Source organism: Macrobrachium rosenbergii, chromosome 13 (assembly GCF_040412425.1).
Source record: "Macrobrachium rosenbergii isolate ZJJX-2024 chromosome 13, ASM4041242v1, whole genome shotgun sequence".
Classification (NCBI taxonomy): domain Eukaryota; kingdom Metazoa; phylum Arthropoda; class Malacostraca; order Decapoda; family Palaemonidae; genus Macrobrachium; species Macrobrachium rosenbergii.
The window spans coordinates 35,158,536-35,179,769 of NC_089753.1; the positions used below are offsets into that span (position 1 = coordinate 35,158,536).

At 38.3% G+C, this 21,234-nt stretch overlaps 2 protein-coding genes across 3 annotated transcripts in view; both read right to left on the reverse strand.

Annotated features, from left to right (window-relative positions):
• LOC136845170 (GTP-binding protein Di-Ras2) overlaps nt 1–14,949 on the reverse strand; it is a 199,093-nt gene extending 184,144 nt beyond the window's left edge. The window contains exon 1 of the mRNA XM_067115138.1: nt 14,574–14,949. The gene's annotated coding sequence lies outside the window, so the exon portion shown is untranslated. The remainder of the gene's footprint in view (nt 1–14,573) is intronic.
• Nucleotides 14,950–15,241: 292 nt separating this feature from the next.
• Nucleotides 15,242–21,234, reverse strand: part of LOC136845169 (A disintegrin and metalloproteinase with thrombospondin motifs adt-1-like) — a 96,520-nt gene continuing 90,527 nt past the window's right edge. For both annotated transcript variants that reach the window (XM_067115134.1, XM_067115133.1), the window contains exons 15-17: nt 19,628–19,745; nt 18,396–18,571; nt 15,242–15,925 (exon numbers count right to left, since the gene is read on the reverse strand). In XM_067115134.1, the coding sequence (XP_066971235.1) occupies nt 15,806–15,925; nt 18,396–18,571; nt 19,628–19,745 (414 nt within the window). In that variant the 3' untranslated portion in view covers nt 15,242–15,805. The remainder of the gene's footprint in view (nt 15,926–18,395; nt 18,572–19,627; nt 19,746–21,234) is intronic.

Here is a 21,234-nt window from a genome sequence, read left to right on the forward strand (position 1 = left end):
AATTGTGGATTATCGCTTTATATATAAAAATGATATATATATATATAATATATATATATATATATATATATATATATATATATATATATATATATATATATATATATATATAGTATACACACACACACTGCCTTCATTTCCAAATCTGACTACCAACATCGAAAGCATTGTTTGGAGGCCAAAATTCTCGTCTTCCTCTCAGCAAGGGAAGTTTTAAACTGAATTGATTCGTCCCTGCCTGGATTAAAGCTCTGATTTGGTCATGCTGCTTCTTGCGTCACTATCGAAAGGTTTGAGTGTAAGTAGTAGTATTAAAGTAGTTTAACCGGACCACTGAGCTGACTTTCAGCTCTCATAGGGCCGGCCAGATGACAACGCTCGTCTCTCCCGCCCGGTGTGACTGATTCTGGAACGATTCATTCCTCTCCCAACTCGATAAGATTTGATCTAACCCATTCCCTTTGTTTACACCCATAAAGGATTGAATCCAAGGAACTGAACTGAATGCAGAGTTTAGGCCAAAGGCCAAGCACTGGAACCTATGAGGTCATTCAGCGCTGAAACGGAAATTGACGGTAAAATGTTTGAAAGGTGTAACAGGAGGAAAACTTCGCAGTTGCACTACGAAACAGCTGTTAGGAGAGGGTGGAAAGTAAGATGGAAGAAAGATAATATGAAAGGAGGTAGAGTAAAGGGAACAAAAGGGGTTGCATCTAGGGGCCGAAGGCATGCTGCAAAGAATCTTAAGTAATGAAAATGTGTTTGCCTACTTCCTCAAAAGGACTGAATCAATTTATTTCCTTCTCGCCCTGAAAGGATCGAACCTCTGATAATTTGTTTCTCTCTTTCCTCGATTTTTGGTATACCTCCTTAACTGGACTGAATCTTGATACAATCCGTTAGTCTGGCTCCTTAAAAGCACTGACTCTTGATACAATCCGTTAGTCTGGCTCCTTAAAAGCACTGACTCTTGATACAATCCGTTAGTCTGGCTCCTTAAGACTGAATCTTGATACAATCCGTTAGTCTGGCTCCTTAAGACTGAATCTTGATACAGTCGTTAGTCTGGCTCCTTAACAGCACTGAATCTAGATACAATCCGTTAGTCTGGCTCCTTAAGACTGAATCTTGATACAGTCCGTTAGTCTGGCTCCTTAACAACGAATCTCGATATAATCCGTTAGTCTGGCTCCTTAACAGCACTGAATCTTGATACAATCCGTTAGTCTGGCTCCTTAACAATGAAATCGATATAATCCGTTAGTCTGTCTCCTTAACAACACTGAATCTTGATACAATCCGTTAGTCTGGCTCCTTAACACTGAATCTCGATATAATCCGTTAGTCTGTCTCCTTAACAACACTGAATCTTGATACAATCCGTTAGTCTGGCTCCTTAAGACTGAATCTCGATATAATCCGTTAGTCTGTCTCCTTAACAACACTGAATCTTGATACAATCCGTTAGTCTGGCTCCTTAACACTGAATCTCGATATAATCCGTTAGTCTGTCTCCTTAACAACACTGAATCTTGATACAATCCGTTAGTCTGGCTCCTTAACACTGAATCTCGATATAATCCGTTAGTCTGGCTCCTTAACAGCACTGAATCTTGATACAATCTGTTAATCTGGCTCCTTAACAATGAATCTCGATATAATCCGTTAGTCTGTCTCCTTAACACTGAATCTCGATATAATCCGTTAGTCTGTCTCCTTAACAACACTGAATCTTGATACAATCCGTTAGTCTGGCTCCTTAAGACTGAATCTTGATACAGTCCGTTAGTCTGGCTCCTTAACACTGAATCTCGATATAATCCGTTAGTCTGGCTCCTTAACAGCACTGAATCTTGATACAATCTGTTAATCTGGCTCCTTAACAATGAATCTCGATATAATCCGTTAGTCAGTCTCCTTAACAGCACTGAATCTTGATACAATCCGTTAGTCTGGCTCCTTAAGACTGAATCTTGATACAATCCGTTAGTCTGGCTCCTTAACAATGAATCTCGATATAATCCGTTAGTCTGTCTCCTTAACAACACTGAATCTTCATACAGTCCGTTAGTCTGGCTCCTTAACAGCACTGAATCTTGATACAATCTGTTAATCTGGCTCCTTAACAATGAATCTCGATATAATCCGTTAGTCTGTCTCCTTAACGATGAATCTCGATATAATCTGTTAGTCTGTCTCCTTAACAGCACTGAATCTTGATACAATCCGTTAGTCTGGCTCCTTAAGACTGAATCTTGATACAATCCGTTAGTCTGGCTCCTTAACAATGAATCTCGATATAATCCGTTAGTCTGTCTCCTTAACAACACTGAATCTTCATACAGTCCGTTAGTCTGGCTCCTTAACAACACTGAATCTTCATACAGTCCGTTAGTCTGGCTCCTTAACAGCACTGAATCTTGATATAATCTGTTAGTCTGCACAATTCGACCCCCAATAACCTCAATAGGATTGAATCTAAAGCAATTCTTGTGTCTACCTGATTGAAAGGCTTCAATCTAAGACAGAAAGTTTCTCTCGTCCTTCGACAATAATAAATCTAAAAATGAATTCGTTCCCTTCCCTCCCTATTTGATACGAATGAAGCTAGTTCATCCCTTCCCCCTCATCGATAAGATAGAATCTAATTAAATTAAGCTGTCTATCTCGACAGGATTAAATCTAACAATTCTTTTTCACTCACCCCTCGATGGGATTGAATCTAAAGTAATCTGTTTGCCTCCCCCGTCGAAAAGATTAAATCGTTTTGTTTATCTCCCTCCTCGATAGGCTTGAATATAAGGCAATTCATTTGTCCACCTCATCGAAAGGATTCGGTCTCATACGTCCTGTTAATCGCCCTTGTTTATAGGGCAAAATCTAGGACATTAAGTTTCTCTCCTTTCTCGGTAAGACTGAATCTTAGACAATTTGTTTTGCTTCTTTAAGAGGACTGAATCTAAGATGATTCTTTGCCGATACTCTCATTTCTAGTTAGGACTGAATCCGAAGACATTAATTTGCCTACCGTATCGACTGATATATAGACTGATTTATAGATTTTAGGCATACATGCCAAGCACTGGGGCAACTAAGGCCATTCAGCGCTGAAACGGAAATTGACTGTGAAAAAGTTTGCAAGGTGTAACAGGAGGAAAACCTCGCAGTTGCACTATGAATCAATTGTTAGGAGAGGGTGGACAGTAAGATGGAAGAAAGAGAACATGAACGGAGGTACAGTAAAAGGAACGAAAGAGGTTGCAGCTAGGGGCCGAAGGCACGCTGCAAAGAACCTTAAGTAATGCCTACATTGCACCGCATGAAGTGCACTGATGGCGCTACCCCCCCTAAGGGATGTCTACCGTATCGAAAGGACTGAATGGTACAGAATTAGTTTACGTCTCCCCTTGACAGGACTGAACCCATAACTATTCGTTTGTCAACCTCCTCAAAATGACTGATTCTAACAGAGCTCGTTTATCTACCTGTAGGACAATTTCCTTCTCTCTCTCTCCTCCACAGGACTAAATCTAAGCAAATTCTTTTGTCCATTTCCACAAATAGACTGAATCTATAAGAGATTGCAAGATTTTTCAGCTTGAACGACGCTTTGGTAAAGCACATACGACTGCAGTGGTTCCTCCTGTCAAACTGCAATGCAAACAATTGCTCGCGTCACACTTTGCATTTTGCGGCAATATGTAGGGCTTAGTTCTCACAGCTCCTCTCCCCTCCCCCACCCCCGCCTCATCCCAACCCTTAGGGTAATTTTCATCTTTCCCCTATTATTATTTTTATTTGAACTGGTTTTCATTTGAAGTTTTGCTTTTATTTCGGAAGCTGTCTCTTTGTGAATACAATTCATTTTCGCAGCACCATTCTTTGTTATATTAAATTTTCACCTTCCTGATACGCAGATTTTATTGCCGTTTATATGTTCATTTTGATAAGAAGTTAAAGCTGTAGCTATAGCAGATAATAATTTGCTTTCAAACGAAAACGATAGAGAGAAATATTAAAAGTCAGCTCATTAACAAATAAAAAGGAACTAGACAGAAATAGTACTAATACATTTCCAAAGCAAACATATGACAGGTAAAAACTAATAATAATAAATGCCAATGGCAACACAACATGCATTCTGAGGGCACTGCTTCCTTTTATCGACACCAACCCGTCTGATGAACTATGGAAGGCGACACGGCTACGATCTTTGCAAATGGAAATTAATCCGCTTTTCCCAACAAAATATAAACAGTAGAAGACTGTCAAAAGTCTATCATATACCTGACGACCGCCCTTCAAGCATATCGACGCATGATAGTCTACTCCAGGGCCTGACCCAAGTTGTTTAGTCTGAGTGCCACTCTTGAAAAAACAAAAAGTCATGCGGGCCACCTGTGTGTATGTATGTACATAAAAAAGAGAAATATACTTTTACTTATTTTTCTCCAGAGGGGACACTTTCAAAATCAAACGGCCCACTTTTGGCCCACGGGCATGGGGCTGGACGGCCCTGGTCTATTCTCTGATCCAAGTTTGACTGCAATCCTTCCAACCGTGCAGGAGGAGCTACCATGACCAGGAAAGTGACGGATGCCCTGACGGACAGGTGGCAGATCGCGCACATCTATGCATGATGGAATGGAATGGAATATAGAGTTTAGACCAAAGGCCAGCACTGGAACCTATGAGGTCAATCAGCGCTGGAAAGGAAATTGACAGTAGGTAGGTTTAACAGACGCAACAGGAGGAAAACCTTGCAGTTGCACTATGAAATAATTGTTAGGAGAGGGTGGATAGCAAGATGGAAGAAATATAATATGAATGGAGGTACTGTTAAAGGAATGAAGGGGGTTGCAGCTAGGGGCCAAACTTTAGTAATGTCTACAGTGCACCAAGTGAGGTGCACCGACGGTACTGCCCCCCTACGGATATGCATGATGGCGTTGCCTTGTACGAAGTCTGAGAGAAACCCCTTCAACTGTGCAGATGAGATGGCAAGATATCTGCGATACACGAACTCATGAACGACACTTCTTCATGCGCATCTGCGCATGAGGTAGGAGTTGCGATGACAAGGTTAGCGTGACAGATGCAGTGAAGAAGAGACCCGCGGATGGACAGACAAACAGCGGACAGGAAGACAGATTGACACATGGGGGAAAAAAAGACGAAATATCTCCCACCATACATGTGAGGTTCCCATCACAAGGTGACAAGAAACGACAGACAAACAGACAAATAATGGGCAGAATGGCAGATAGAAACGAGTAGAAAATGCGCCGAAGGTTCTTCGGAGCAGTCGACTTTTCTGTACAGCTATAATCAAGGCCACCGAAAATAGATCTATCTTTTGGTGGTCTCGGTATAATGCTGTGTGAGCCACGGACCATGAAACTTTAACCACGGCTCGGTGATGGCCTGAACTATATCTTTGCCTGACGCACGATTGTGGCTAATTTTAACCTTAAATAAAATCAAACCTACTAAGGCTAGAGGGTTGCAATTTGGTATGTATGATGACTGGAGGGTGGATGACCAACATACCAATTTGCAGCCCTCTAGCCTCAGTAGCTTTTAAGATCTGAGGGCGGACAGAAAAAGCGCGGACAGAAATAAGTGCAAACGGACAGACAAAGCCGGCACAATAGTTTTCTTTTACAGAAAACTAAAAGGGAGACGAAATCCCTTCACCCGTGTAAAATGATAGTTACAAAATAACTATGACTGACACACGGACTGACACAGGCAGGTCAGAGAGACAGACGGATAATTAGTATGGTAGCCAAGTTAGATGCTCCCATAGTAAAATACAACTGCACCAAAATCAAGAGTAGGTGTGTATAAGTGGCGTTAATGTAAAGAATCTACGCGGAGTCTGGCGTACAGCAGTCCCTTAGGAGTGTGAAACAATGTAAGATTAACAATATTCCTTGCGGGAAATCGAGACAAACAAAATTAGTATACGAGTGATCGTCTATGGCCTGAGAAACTACTTTATTTTCCAGAAACAGAAAGAGTCAGTCAACAGATTCATGACAAAACAGTAAATACCACAGTCATACTTACTTTTTTAAGTATATCAGACGTTCAGCATTAGAAGGGCCTCAGGCCCCAACTTTTGATAATGGCGTTTTTCGCCTGATCAGCTTTAACATAATCCCCCTTTTTTTCCCAAAAAGGGACTGGGGTTGAACTATAATATTTTTATGCATACTGTCTATTCCTGATCGCAAATACTCCATCTCATACAAAATTCAACTTTGTATCTTGAAAAATAAAAGATATTAGAGCAGGTTGAATTTCCAAAACTTAGATGGCTTATAACTCAATTCTTTTTTTTTTTTTGTGGCGAGAGGCCCTTCTAATGCTCTAATCACCGGGAATTAAATCTGTAGGAGTAACAGATGAAGCAGCCACTCTAAGCACTGATATAAATGGTAATGAATCCCAGAAATTCTCTCTAATGCTCAATAGTCGAGGGACAGTACAAAAATAAATCCTAAATGTCCTTCGATCAGTGTGCAGGCGCTCATTTGTATTCAAGTATCATGCCTTAATTCCTAGCCGACAAGACGAGCAATCAAAGTACATCGGCTCAACACCATCCCATAATCCCGCTGGGAGACGCCGCGAAATGTTGTTGTGATTTCCAACTCGTGGAGATAAAGCCTTTTCATCCCTTGTGGGACGAACCTGCGACAAGAAAGTCGTCCCCCGGCGTGGCAACGTCAATAATCATTGCCAGACTAGGACGACGGCACGAGGTATTATCTCCGGGAAAAGTAGAATGGAATGGAATAGAGAATTTAGGCCAAAGGCCAAACGTTGGGACTTATGAGGCCATTCAGCGCTGAAACGGAAATTGAGAGTAGAAAGGTTTGAAAGGTGTAACAGGAGGAAAACCTCGCAGCTGCACTATGAATCAATTGTTAGGAGAAGGTGGAAAGTCAGATGGAAGAAAGAGAACATGACTGGAGGTACAGTTGTATGGTAAGGTTTTCCTTTATATGTTCCTACGTAAAACGTTGTTCTGGGGCAGATTTTCACAAATCATCTCTAACATGTTCATATTTACAACTTTAGATCCATACTGAGCCATCAAGATCCAGGAGCCTCAGTTTGAACAAACTCGAATCTACGCCACAGATGGGAGCGTTAAATATCTTGTCATTTCTAGGCCACGAATTCTAGAGATGATATTCAAGTGGCCCCACCAAATTTTCACAATTGCTTAATAACTTCCCCTTAAAAGTAGCCGTGATTCGCATCTGAAAAACCTTGAATTCTCTTGATTAACCGAAATGGATGCAACGTTCTAGAGAAGTTGAAAACGGGATATACGTTTATGCCATGCTGATAGCCTATACACACCAACAACCGTTTGACAAACTTTCAGCTCAAGCGAGCCAAGTTTCAGGCAAGAGCATTCGTGACCAAGAAATGAGCGAGTGGGTCTTCCCGATTGTTTTACTCCAATGCCAAATCGTTTTCTTTTCCCCATTTCCACTGTGAAGTGGTCTTCATTATAATTCCCCTGGGCTACTGGGCTCTTTTATTCCATCTGGAGATACACATCTTTCTATTGTATATATATATATATATATATATATATATATATATATATATATATATACATATATATATATATATATATATATATATATATATATATATATATATATATATATATATATATATATATAAATCCTGTAATGGATGCAATGAAAACAAAATGGGGTCTACAATAACTTTCTCCACATTTCTAAGATTGTGGCAACATTCAATTAGTCTTCGAGACAACAGCCTTATTTCCAGATTAACATCCCACTCAATGCGAGTGCCAAACCGACTAGCAGATCAAGTGTTCTTATCTAGCCTAGACCAGAAAGTAACGTAAGTAAAAAATGCGCCGAAGTTTCTTCGGCGCAATCCAGTTTTCTGTACAGCCGCAACGGCGTATAATGAAGCCCACCGATAATCTATCTTTCGGTGGTCTCGGTATAATGCTGTATGAGCCGCGGCCCATGAAACTTTAACCAATGCTCGGTGGTGGCCTATCCTGTATCGTTGCCAGAAGTACGAATTTGGCTAACCTTAACCTTGAATAAAATAAAAACTACTGAGACTTGAGGGGTGCAATTTGATATGTCTGACGATTGGACGGTGGATGGTCAACATACCAATTTGCAGCCCTCTAGCCTCAGTAGTTTTTAAGATCTGAGGGCGGACAGAAAAAGTGCGGACAGAAAAAAGTGTGGACGGACAGACAAAACCGGCACAATAGTTTTCTTTTCCGAAAACTTAGAAAACTTATTTAAATTCCCTGAAACTTAAGGTGAATTCTCAGTAACCGTCGACTTAATTTCTCGAAATTTTAAACTGGAATCACATTTACACAAATTCACGATGACTTACGATGGGTTGCTTGTAAATGAAGTTAGTTCCATAAGGGTTAAGTTAAAATCAAGCAGCTTACGTGGGATTTCTGATAAGAGTTACAAAATGTGTTCCAACAAGTTCCCAGTAACACATAGCAGGTTCCCGCTAACATTCTACAGGACTCCGGGTCCACGTAGTAGATTCCCTTTAGAACGGAGCAATGTCCTAGTAAAGCGTAGCAGGTTCCCAGTAACACGACGAAAGTTCCCAGTAATAAGTAACAGATCCTCGGAAACAAGTAACAGGTTACCAGCAACATGGAACAAGACCCCGGGTCCACGTAGCAGATTCCCTGTTGCACATGGTAGGTTCCCAGTAACACATAACAGGTCCGAAGTAACATGTAACAGCTTCCAGTAACAAGTAACGGGTCCCCAGTAAAAACAGTAGATTCCAAGTAACATGTAACAGGACCCCAGGTCCATGTAAATTCACAGTAAAACCAAACAGGTTCCCAGTAACAATCAACGGGTCCCCAGTAACAACTAACAGGTCCCCAGTAAAAACAGTAGATTCCAAGTAACATGTAACAGGACCCCAGGTCCATGTAGATTCACATTAACACCAAACAGGTTCCCCGTAACAATCAACGGGTCCCCAGTAACAACTAACAGGTCCCCAGTAAAAACAGTAGATTCCAAGTAACATGTAACAGGAACCCAGGTCCATGTAGATTCACAGTAACACCAAACAGGTTCCCAGTAACAATCAACGGGTCCCCAGTAACAACTAACAGGTCCCCAGTAAAACAGTACAGTAGATTCCAAGTAACACGTAACAGGTCTATGTGGTAGATTCACAGTAGCACATAGCAAGTTCCCACTAACGCTTAGCAGGTCCCTAGTAATATGTAGCAGGTTCCCATTAACAAGCAACAAGACCCCGGTAGGTTCCCAGTAGCAAATTAGCAGGTTCCCAATAACAAGCAGCAGGTCCCCAGTAATACACGTCCGCTTTCAAAGGATAGTTCCCACACGGAGTTCCGTTAGGCTACCGGAAACACTTCACAGGTTCCTGGTAACAGATATTGCGTTTCTAACAACCGGGGCCCGGATTCCAGCGATTCCCGCTGGATTCCCGGCATACCACGTCACTCGAAAATCAATAAATCCTCCGGATTTCAATTACGGAGTTCGTTGCTTCAGAGCGCTGTGCCCCACTTTCCAGAATTATATTCGCTTTTTGTGGATCTGCGTTTTTTATTAAATATTAATTTTTTTTCCCGTTGGTTTGGTTACGTTATTCACTTTTCGTTCATTGTGCTTTTTCATTTTCGATGAATTAGGTTTTCTGTTCAGTGAAAGCTGGCTTTGAAAACTAGGTTTCTTTTAAGCATGTTCTATTGGATAGATCGAGTAATGATGAATTATCTGGATTAATAATTATAATAATAATAATAATAATAATAATAATAATACTAATAATAATAATAACCACATACTTTGTTAAGGTAGCTTCCTCTTAAGCAAGTTTTGTTGAACTGATCGAGTAATTATGAATTTCCTGGTGCAATAATAATAATAATAATAATAATAATAATAATAATAATAATAATAATAATAATAATAATAATAATAATAACCACATACTTTGTTAAAGTAACTTCCTCTTGAGCAAGTTTTGTTGAACTGATCGAGTAATTATGAATTATCTGGTGCGGTAATAATAATAATAATAATAATAATAATAATAATAATAATAATAATAATAATAATAATCACATAGTTTTGTAGATAACTGGCCTGAATATTCATTTCCATACTAAGTTGAACACAGAGCGATTGCGCTCCCCTGAGTATTAAAATCCAAATAAATACGAGAGATTCCATAAAATCCAACCAATCTTCAATTTGAAAAGACCAACGGAACGGCCAGTCGCATTTTACGACCTAGTATGAAGGATTTTACGACCTAGTATGAAGGATTTTACGACCTAGTATGAAGGATTTTACGACCTAGTATGAAGGATGCATTTGAATGCTTGCTTCCTGCTTCCCAAGTTCTTTTGAAGTAGTGTCTTAACTCTCTCTCTTTCTCTCTCTCTCAGTTTCATACTAGTGACATTAACATACACCAGTGAAGAAACCGTATTTTCTTCTCTCACCCCAGTAACCGGCTCTGTCTCTCTCTCTCTTTCACAAGTAATCGAATCTATATATATATATATATATATATATATATATATATATATATATATATATATATATATATATATATATATATATATATATCTCCAGTAACCGATTGTCTCTCTCTCTTTCAGAATAAAGAAACCATATTCTCTTCTCCCTCCCCAGTAACCGATTCTCTCTCTCTCTCTCTCCCCAGTAACTGACTCTCTCTCTCCAGTAACCGACTCTCCCCAGTAACCGACTCTCTCTCCCCAGTAACCGACTCTCTCTCTCCCCCCAAGTTACCGACTCTCTCTCTCTTCCCCCCCTCACAGTAAGACTCACTCTCTCTCCCCAGTAACGGACTCTTTCTCTCCCCCCAAGTAACGGACTCTCTCTCTCTCCCCAGTAACAGACTCTCTCTCTCTCTCTCTCCAGTAACCGACTCTCTCTCTCTCTCTCCCCAGCATCCGATAATCTCTCTCTCTCCCCCCAAGTTACCGACTCTCTCTCTCCCCAGTAACTGACTCTCTCTCTCTCTCTCTCTCTCTCTCTCTCTCTCTCTCTCTCTCTCTCTCTCTCTCACGAAATCCAGGAGCATTGACCATCATCACCCGTGGAAGTTTGAGGGTCTATAGAAACCGGGAAATGGGAGGCCGTTTAGGCGGTGTCCCTCGGAACAAAATTTTTTTAAAGGAAACAAAAGAAAAAAAGGAAAAAAAAAGAAAAAAGGGCAAGGGAAAAAATGAAAAATGAACAGGAAACAAGGAAAAAATGAAGGAAAGGAAAATGAAAACAGGAAAAGGAGCAAAGGAAAAAAGGAAAACAGGAAAAGGAACAAAGGAAAAAGGAAAACAGGAAAAAGGAGCAAAGGAAAAAGGAACAAAGGAAAAAGGAACAAAGGAAAAGGAACAAAGGAAAAAGGAAAACAGGAAAAAGTAAAAAAGTAAAAAAGGAAAAGGAAAAAAGGGAAAAGAAACAAAAAGGAAAATAAAATGAGGGAAAAAGGAAAAAGTGAGAAATAAAAAGGAAAAAAAGAAAAAATAAAGGAAAACAGGAAAAAATGAAAGAAGTGGCAGGGCACACGTTTACGAAGCCTTTAATGGTCTGCCAGATCCCAAAAACATTTCCCTGGTCCTATTTTGTTTGTTCAACGAACTGTTCAAAAAAAGGAAAGGCGAACATTTTTCCCGGATTTTGGGATTTGAGGAAATAGCTGACGGAATGCAATTAACAGATTTGGTATGTTTGCCAAAATAAAAAAAAATTAAAAAGTTGTTGTCGCTTATTTCATTATAATAATAATAATAATAATAATAATAATAATAATAATAATAATAATAATAATAATTACTATCATTTATCCCTAGTCAATATATACTTTGTTTACCAAACAAACAAAATTAAAGTTGTTCTCGCTTATTTCATTATGATAATAATAATAATACTAATAATAATAATAATAATAACAATAATAATAATAATGATAATAATAATAATAATTACTACCATTTACCATCATTACACAAAATATATTTCGTTCTAAACGAACGAAACTTTTTGAAAAATATAAAAAATTTCAAAATCTCATTATAGGGTGAATACAATATCTAGACTTTATTACACGTGACATAACTCAGTTTAAAAAAATCCACGCTTCACTGAACACACTGAAAAACAAGAAATTCATCCCACGCTGCATTTGCCGAGGTGGAAAATTCATGCTTCATAGCTCCCGTTAATGAACATTAAACACTCGCATCATTTCTCATAACGCACAAAATCTAGTTGTAAGTGTTAACTGGCCAAATTAAATAACAGGGCGCCCCCCTCCCGAAAAATGGTACCTCACAAAAGTTAAACATAGATCAATGCTATACTTTATTCGCATATTAGAGTACAAAAAATAATTAAGAAAAAATTCTACACCTCGTTGCAAATGTCAAGAAAACAAATATCCACGGCCTACTAGGCGTTAAAATAAAATAAAAAATAATGAAAATTTTAAAATTGAACCCCCTGACTGGGCATGCAATACAACAAAACTTCTACACCTTACTGAGGATATTGAAAAGACATGCACCCAGCCACCGTCGCAGGTTGGAAGTAAAAAGAAAAATTTACGCCTAGGCCTACATTGCGCATGATCAATATCCAAGATCTCTTTGGGCTATTGCACGTCAAAATGAACCTCTGCATCACTGTGCATGTTAGTGGGCAAAAAATGAAAAATCAACGTGTCGTTATGAATAAAAGAGAAGATTATGTGCGTGGTTACACACATTTATCTTCAGAAAAACCCGTGGCTTAATGCATCTAGTCAAGGCTAACAAGAAAAAGTCTAAACTAGGTGTTTTTATACGGACGAAATATCTACGTCTTCTTGCATATGCTTTGAGAGAAAAAAAAAACATGACCCCCTGCATATGTTAAACAAGTGAAAAACCAAAGTTTCAATGCAACCGAGGAAGGTAAAAAATATCAAGGAACGGCTGTTGGAGGGCGAAAAGTCCATACTTTTTTGAGCATGTTAGAATACGTAAAGTTGTTTACGGCAGAATTAAACAAAAATGTTTTAAAATAATAAAAACTGAAGGAGGGGAGGGGTGAACTTGTACTTGGGTCTCCCATAGGTTACAAGACGACCAAAGTTTTTACAAAGTTTAGCGATAAAAAAAAAAAAAGGTAAGAGGTTTCCCTCCAGATTCTTTTCGTTAGCTTCAACAGTGGTCTGAGGGGATTTGAGTTTCCGGGAAAGGGGGTGGGCTCATGGGCCAAAATGGGCATAAACTTGGATTTTACGAGTCTGTTTGCGTTCCTAAGGTTGAGCAAATTGGGGGAAGAGTTGGTAACAGCGACATTCTTCAAAATGAGGCAAGAAACTAGACCCAAAACCAGTCTTGGATTATAAATAGGACTATTTCTTGGATAAACGTTAAAACAGCTTAAAACATGTACGGTGAAGCTGATAATAAAACGCAATTCGTCACTTTTCAGTTGCGATCCACACGTTCAAACAACTAAAAATAAACTTTTCGATGATAATGGGTTGGCTTCATCAACAATAGCTGCCACTGTAACATCTAGGAGCCCCTGGAGTCTTAGTAGATTAGGCCTACCTGCTGATTGCTACGCTATTTTCAATATGACGAACCTTCAATAAACCTCTCTCACGCCAGTCCGGTACATCACTGGTGGTCAATTAATCCGCTTAGGTAATGTTTACTACTAATCCTGATAAAATGCTTGGTGTGTTCACGATAAAAGTTGGTTTAACTCACTGTGAAGTCTAAGTTTGTACCACTGATTTAGCGAAGCCCTGTCAATGGATTTTAATTAATATTTCATATAGCCTAGCTTAGTTAAATTTTGCCCGCAAGGAAAATGGTATCGAACTAAAACTGGTAAAAAAAAATTGTGCAGTGCTCTTCATTTCTCTTCTTTCCAAAAACAATTTCAAATTAATAAGTTTTTTTTCAGTTTCGGAAGAAAATTACATTTAAATGAAACAAAATATCCACAAAAGAACCTTGAAGTTGTTGTGTCTATGTTCAACTTGTATCTTCTTATTTCAGTATATGTTTCTTAAATTATTTTATTTGGTTTTGAAATAACCTGCCACAAAAAGAAAACAACGTACGCAAGCAATTATAATATTCATGATATAATAACTAATGTGAAATAATGCAGAATTCATCGCGGTTTCCTCTAAACTTATTTTGCCAGAGAAATTGCTTGCTGCCCGACGTACGATACATCTTAAGAAGATTTCCGTCCCTAATTTCGCTGTTTTAGCGAAAAGTCACATCGAATCCTCCACTGTAATGAACTATGTTGTAAGGCAAATAAAAGACTTCTCTCTTACATAATTAGCACAATATATACATAGATAAGCATCGCTAAACCTAACCTATCATAGGCTAAACACACATTGGCTACGTAGGCTAACATTGCAGTTCAAACGTTCCATTGTCGTTCCAGATCAAGCTCACGTAATCATGACCAAACACACCTTACCTTTGAATCACACCTCCAATTTCATCGCAGCTCCAAATAGACAATCCATTGTGTAATCTATGTTTACCGGGAAGGTGAGCAATCCTTAACAACCCGTTCGCATGACGGACAAAGCAGACCTCCTGTTGCTGGCCCTCACTTGCCTCCAAGATCTGACGTTACAAACACCGACGGGTGAAATAATAACCATTGTTTCGATTTATGCGCCACTGAACTATATAAACACACTTTACTGGGACAGAGACTTTATGAATAAACGTACACTCAAAATGTAAACACCTTAGCACGAACGGATCACGATGGCGTAAATGTAATCATGATCCCGTCACCAAATGTTAGCAAGTTAGGCAACTCCAACTGATAGTTGCCAAATGTCACCATAATATCGTGCGTGGGGTTTTTATTATTTTTTTCTTGCATATGAAAATAAAATATGTGGAAAGCTCAAAAGCCCATCATTAATGTTAATGAATTTTCAGCACATTATTGCGCTATTTGATATCGATTTTTTTAATAGAAACGTTTATTACTTTCGTAATTAAATATCTATCATAACCGTTTCCCCTCCAAAACAGTTACGTTTACTAATTCAAATCACTGATCCACAGAATATATCTGGACTTATTTTTATTATTTTATTAAAAACCATGATAAAATACAAATACATGATATCTGAATACTTTTTATTACAGCATATATGTCAGTGACGTCCATTTCAATTCTGCTGAAATTTGATATATTAATTAATATCAGGAGAAAAATTACCACAAAGTAATTAAACGTTTAAAATCAATTTATAGACACGTCTTCTGCAAGGGTGTAAACTAACACAATACATTTTTAACAATCTCAAAGTCAAACTGGTTACAGTACAGACTAACTTCCATCATACAGAAACAATGACAGCCAATCAATGTGTAATACATAACATTACAGTAAAATAACACATTGCTCTTAAGCTCATAGCCAGTAACCGTCAGCCTATATATACCTAGCAGTTAAGTTGAACAAAACATCCATTAAATACAATAAATATATCAAATACATAAGGACAACACGAATAAAACAATGATGACTTTAACAAAAAAAATAAATAAAAAATATAATATAATAATAGTAATATTAATATTAATAACTGAGGAAAGTGGTTAACGCAACGGACGCTCTGTAACGAAGTCCTCACAAATAGTCTTTCGTGTCTGTCTGTCTGTCTGTCTTTGCCGCTTCCTAGCTCAAGAGAACAGGTCGTCCACGTCGATTTCGGGGTAGTCATCAATGCCCCTGGGCATGGGCGTCTGCTCGGGGCGGTGCACCATTGCCTTGCCACTACGGAAGTTCGTCACGGCGGTTTCCTGTAGGAGAGAGGAATGAGAAGGCGATAAGAAGGGCAGACCCACCTTACGGAGATTGTGGGCCTCTATGTCTAACGCTATAGCGATGATAGGTATGATTATGACAATGATGATCATAATTATGATGATTTTAATGATGATGAAGATAATGGTGCAATGTAAAGGTCCAATGAGCATAGGTAAAGTTACGCAGACAAAACGATATGAAAAATTCAGATATTAAAACAATAGGAACATTATCTTCGGGAAATATAATGATGATAATGATTGACAGTGGGTATGATGATACTAATGAATATGATACTAGTTATGATAATGACAGTAATTAGTTAGGGGTAATGACCATGATGAAGAGGTCTGCGCTGTTGAAAATGAAAAAAAAAACGAGAGAGAGAGAGAGAGAGAGAGAGAGAGAGAGAGAGAGAGAGAGAGAGAGAGAGAGACACTTCATTCCCCCAACTGCCAAGCTCAGGAATTATCTTCAAAGCTGACTCTACTTTGACATATAACCTTCCTTGAAACGAGAGGAAATATTCGCTTATTTTTCCTTAGAATATTATTTAAGAGTGTTGACATTCTGGGTCTAATTTTGTCCACCTTTGCTGCGACCCCAAAATTGACTGACCACCAAGTACATACTTCACTGCTTAGAGGGATGAGGCACAAGGTATTTACATATACATATATATATATATATATATATATATATATATATATATATATATATATATATATATATTTATGTGTGTGTGTGTGCGCTTGCATAATTTTGGAATGTTCACGGACAATTCCCAGAATGTGGAATAACTTGTTCCCTTTCTCTGCATAGAGGGCGCGTAATGAGCGAAACACGAGAACCCCAGATTAAGTGTTGCCTGATGAGCAGGGTAACGAATTAGTTCAGAAAGATGCTGAGGGTTATTCTTCTTGCTTTTCGGATCTGGAAAGTAGGGAGAGGAAAACTGAGAGAGAGAGAGAAGAGAGAGAGAGAGAGAGAGAGAGAGAGAGAGAGAGAGAGAGAGAGAGAGAGAGAAAGTAAAAATGTCTAACCAAAGAAAAGACACCGAGGAGACATTTACTAAAAAAAAAAAAAAAACTATAAATTGAAATGGATTTTCTGAAATGGTAATAAAATGGGTGAAATGAGGCAAGAGATTGCAGGACGAAATCTGACCAATAAAATGAAATTGAGTAAAAGGAGAGGATGGAGGGGCTGGTAAAAAGTTCAGAGTCTTTTCGTCGTGGTTGATAAAATTCTTTCATGAAGTGAAAGAAACACTTAGGAGTAAACCAAGCACACTACAATATGCAATGATGACTTTAGCATATATATATATATATATATATATATATATATATATATATATATATATATATATATATATATATATATTAATGACCACAACGCCTTCCTAACTTCTCGAATTCTTCACACTTTTTTGTATATGCTTTAGTCACTACAAAGCCTAACATCCAGATGGAAGAATATGAAGAAATTCTGACTTCTGCAAGAGGATTCGAACCCACATCCGGAGTATCAGAGCGAGGTCAAGTTACCGACCTGACCACGAGAGTATTGTGGTTATTACAACTACATATGTACCTGGCAAAAAGTAGATTATACATGTTTATACATATACATATCTACATGCATAAGTACTGTATATATAGAACCTACGTTTTACCCGATACTTATGCAGTTGTAATGACCTTGGTGCGCTCTAGTGGTCAGGTCGGTAACATTACCTCCTTCTGATGCTACTGACGCGGGTTCGAATCTTGTCATGGAAGTCAGAATTTCTTCCTATGGTTCCATTTGGGTGCCAGGCTTTGTAGTGACAAGCAAATGCAAAAAATGTGTGAAATTTGAGAAGTCATTGAGTCATCATGGTTACTGTAATTATATATATATATATATATATATATATATATATATATATATATATATATATATATATATACATACACACATATACATATACATATATATATATATATATATATATACATACACACATATACATATACATATATATATATATATATATATATATATATATATATATATATATATATATATATATAGTGTTTGTGTGTGTGTTAATCTTTGTTAACAGACTGAAATGAATGTACGAAATAGTAAAAGTAAAAAATGTGTATGTACAGTATATGTTACAGGCAGGTAGCGAAACCAGGCATTTCACGAACTGCCTGAAATGTCAGCCAGATAGCAAAATGCACTTAGTGACATTTGACCGCCCAGGGGCTAGCACTAAGAGCGGCGAAACATGTACAGTAGGTGAGTCACTGTTTCCCCGTGTTTAGTACTAGCTCCTGGGGGGATCAAATGTCCCTAAGTGCATTTCGCTATCTGCCTGACATTTCAGGCAGTTCGCGAAATGCCTGGTTTCATACATTCATTTCAGTCTGTGAACAAAGATTAACTATTCAGTCCCCAAACCAAACTTACCCTGGATACACATTCGCGATTGAAGCACACGTAATCGCCGCTGTTGCAAGGTGTGCCATCTGGCAGATGGGTGGGCACTTGGGGCATGTTCTTGAATTCGAACCTTGGCGTCCAAAAGCTGGTCGAGTTGGTCTTCTGGCAGTAGAGGGCACAAGCTTGCCATGCCATGTCTGGACCTGTAAATTTGGGCACACTGCGTTATACTTTTAATTTAATATTTCCTGTAGACTGTTGTTGCTTACAGTGTGCCTTGAATGGTACGCTGTAGAATGAATCTTCTTCGTAGCGTCACTTCTTAGTTGTCCCCAGCTGCATTGCTTATTGCCCTTTACTCTTCATTCGAATTTGGCTGTCCAGCTTCTTAAACTTTACCTTGATCTATGTTCAATACTTAAAAACGAAGACTTCAGGTTACACTATGTTCATCTCGGCAATGTGACTGGTTTCCTTCAGTTACTTAATAATAATAATAATAATAATAATAATAATAATAATAATAATAATAATAATAATAATAATAATAATAATAATAATAAATACTCGTAGTAGTATGAGTCTTGAAATGGAGAAACAAATCCAGTTATGTATTATGTACATATATTTTAAAGACAAATCTGTACAAAAAACTCTCTGTACAATTTGTCTTTAAATATATGTACAGTACACATACATAACTGTGGATTTGTTTCTCCAATAATAATAATAATAATAATAATAATAATAATAATAATAATAATTCATGGGAAAATAGGCAACTCAAGAGACAGACAATTGCAAATTTTTATACTAGCTACTTGCCTCTTCCTTGTTTCATAGCCACTTAATTTCCTATAAGAAGGTTTGCAACATCATAAGAATGTTCAAGATCATATTAATAATAATTTCTATCTTTATTCTCATGCACTGTATATAAAAAGTTTATTTTTTACCAGCCTGGTCTTGTCGGCTTCAAAAATTATTGTTGACATACGGTGATTTTTGGGATAAGCCTTTGGTGGCTAACCACCTCAGTGCTGACCAAGCCTAATTTTTGCTGACTTTCATAAAGTGAAATTATGAATAACGGAAGTTTTAGTGTACACTATCACATCAAGTTTAATTATGACAAACTCAATAATAATAATAATAATAATAATAATAATAATAATAATAATAATAATAATAATAATAATAATAAAGGATATGAAAGTTCTGACATGAAAAGAAAACAGCCAGAGAACGACAATTCTCACCCGAGCTGTACGACATCTGCCTTCCTTCTGCCTCGATATCGTCCTTCAACTTGGCCACTTCTCCACAGAGGGCGCTGGCGACCTCCGTCACAGTCTTCCTGGTAGCTGATCCGCAAATCTGCAACGGAAGGTCATATTTATATGTTACAGTATGGTTGTGAAACCAGGGACTCCACGAAATTCCTGAAATTTTCAGGGAATTCGTCGATATCACCAATTCATTTATGGACATTTGATCCCCGAGGGGGTAGTGCTAAACACGGCGAAACAGCGACTCAACCAAACTGTTTCGCTGTATTTATTACTAGCCCTTCAGGGATCAAATGTGTTTCGTCGTGTTTAGTACTAGCCCCTTGGGGATCAAATGCGTTTTGCCACGTTTAGTACTAGCCCTCAGGGATCAAATGTCTCTAAGTGCATTTGATAATATGTGATCCCAGAGGGGCTAGTACTAGAGGGCTGCAACTTGGTATGTTTGATGATTGGAGGGTGGATGATCAACATACCATTTGTTTAACAAGGATATGTTTGTTCTTTGAAAGCAAATATTAGTACATTTCATCATACATTTTGACTCATTTTAACTGTCATATTTGTGGTATATTGTATCCTATATCAATGATAATTACTACCTTTGTAGCATATGCTAAGCTGTGACTACTATAAAATAAACCTTGGTGAGACAGCATTTGGGTTGGGGCTGCAAGTACTGTATGGTATCCATATAATACAACTTTCTTTAACAGCATGGATTCCTTTGTTGAAATAACTAGCCTCCTTTCACTGTAAATTTGTCTGGTATTCACAAACCCTCCACCAGAATCCTAAGCTACTGCCCGGTGGATGGGCCAAAAGGTATCACGGTGAAGCCCAAAAGACACCCACAAACTGTGGCAAAAGGAACTGTCGTACTGGATAACTCGAGTTAGGAACTTACTTGAAAAGGGGCAGTGAAAATTATTATAAATTTTTCAGGCAGATGGTAGAAGGAGGAAGGACAACACAAGGTTCTGTTAAAACCTCTCCATGACACTGCCATGGATCCTCAGGACCGCAAAAGTTGATGGATGGAAAATGTGAAAGGCCAGAAGCCAGAATGACACAACTTCCCATTATAAGGTTCAATAAAACGCAGGTCGCCTGCCAATGTCAGTCACACTCGAACAGTTTTTTCCTCCCAGCCTCGCACGAGAGCCCCTGACATTTCAGAGATGAAAGTTCATGAACACAAAATATATTCGCGTAAATATCCCAAGAGAGACTTGTTTGTGATCATCGCGCGCACTTACTTTGACACAAGGCCATCGTCGTATGGTGCTACCATAAAAAAAAGAAAACACAGAGCTACAAATAGTTCATAATCATATTTAATCTCATTAACCTACATCGGCGAATGAAGGTTAGCAAGGTCAACTAAGGCTGCACATTTAACTGCGTCTGTTAGTCTCGGTGCCCGCAAGGTATTTCGGAAAGGTCACTGATGAGCCCCAATGATATTTTATCGGGAGGGAGGGGGACGTGCTATACCCGGCGGAGGTAATTAGGATTCGGGATTGATCCAATTTGCATAGCTGCTAGCACACAGCTAATAAACCTCCCCCAACCCC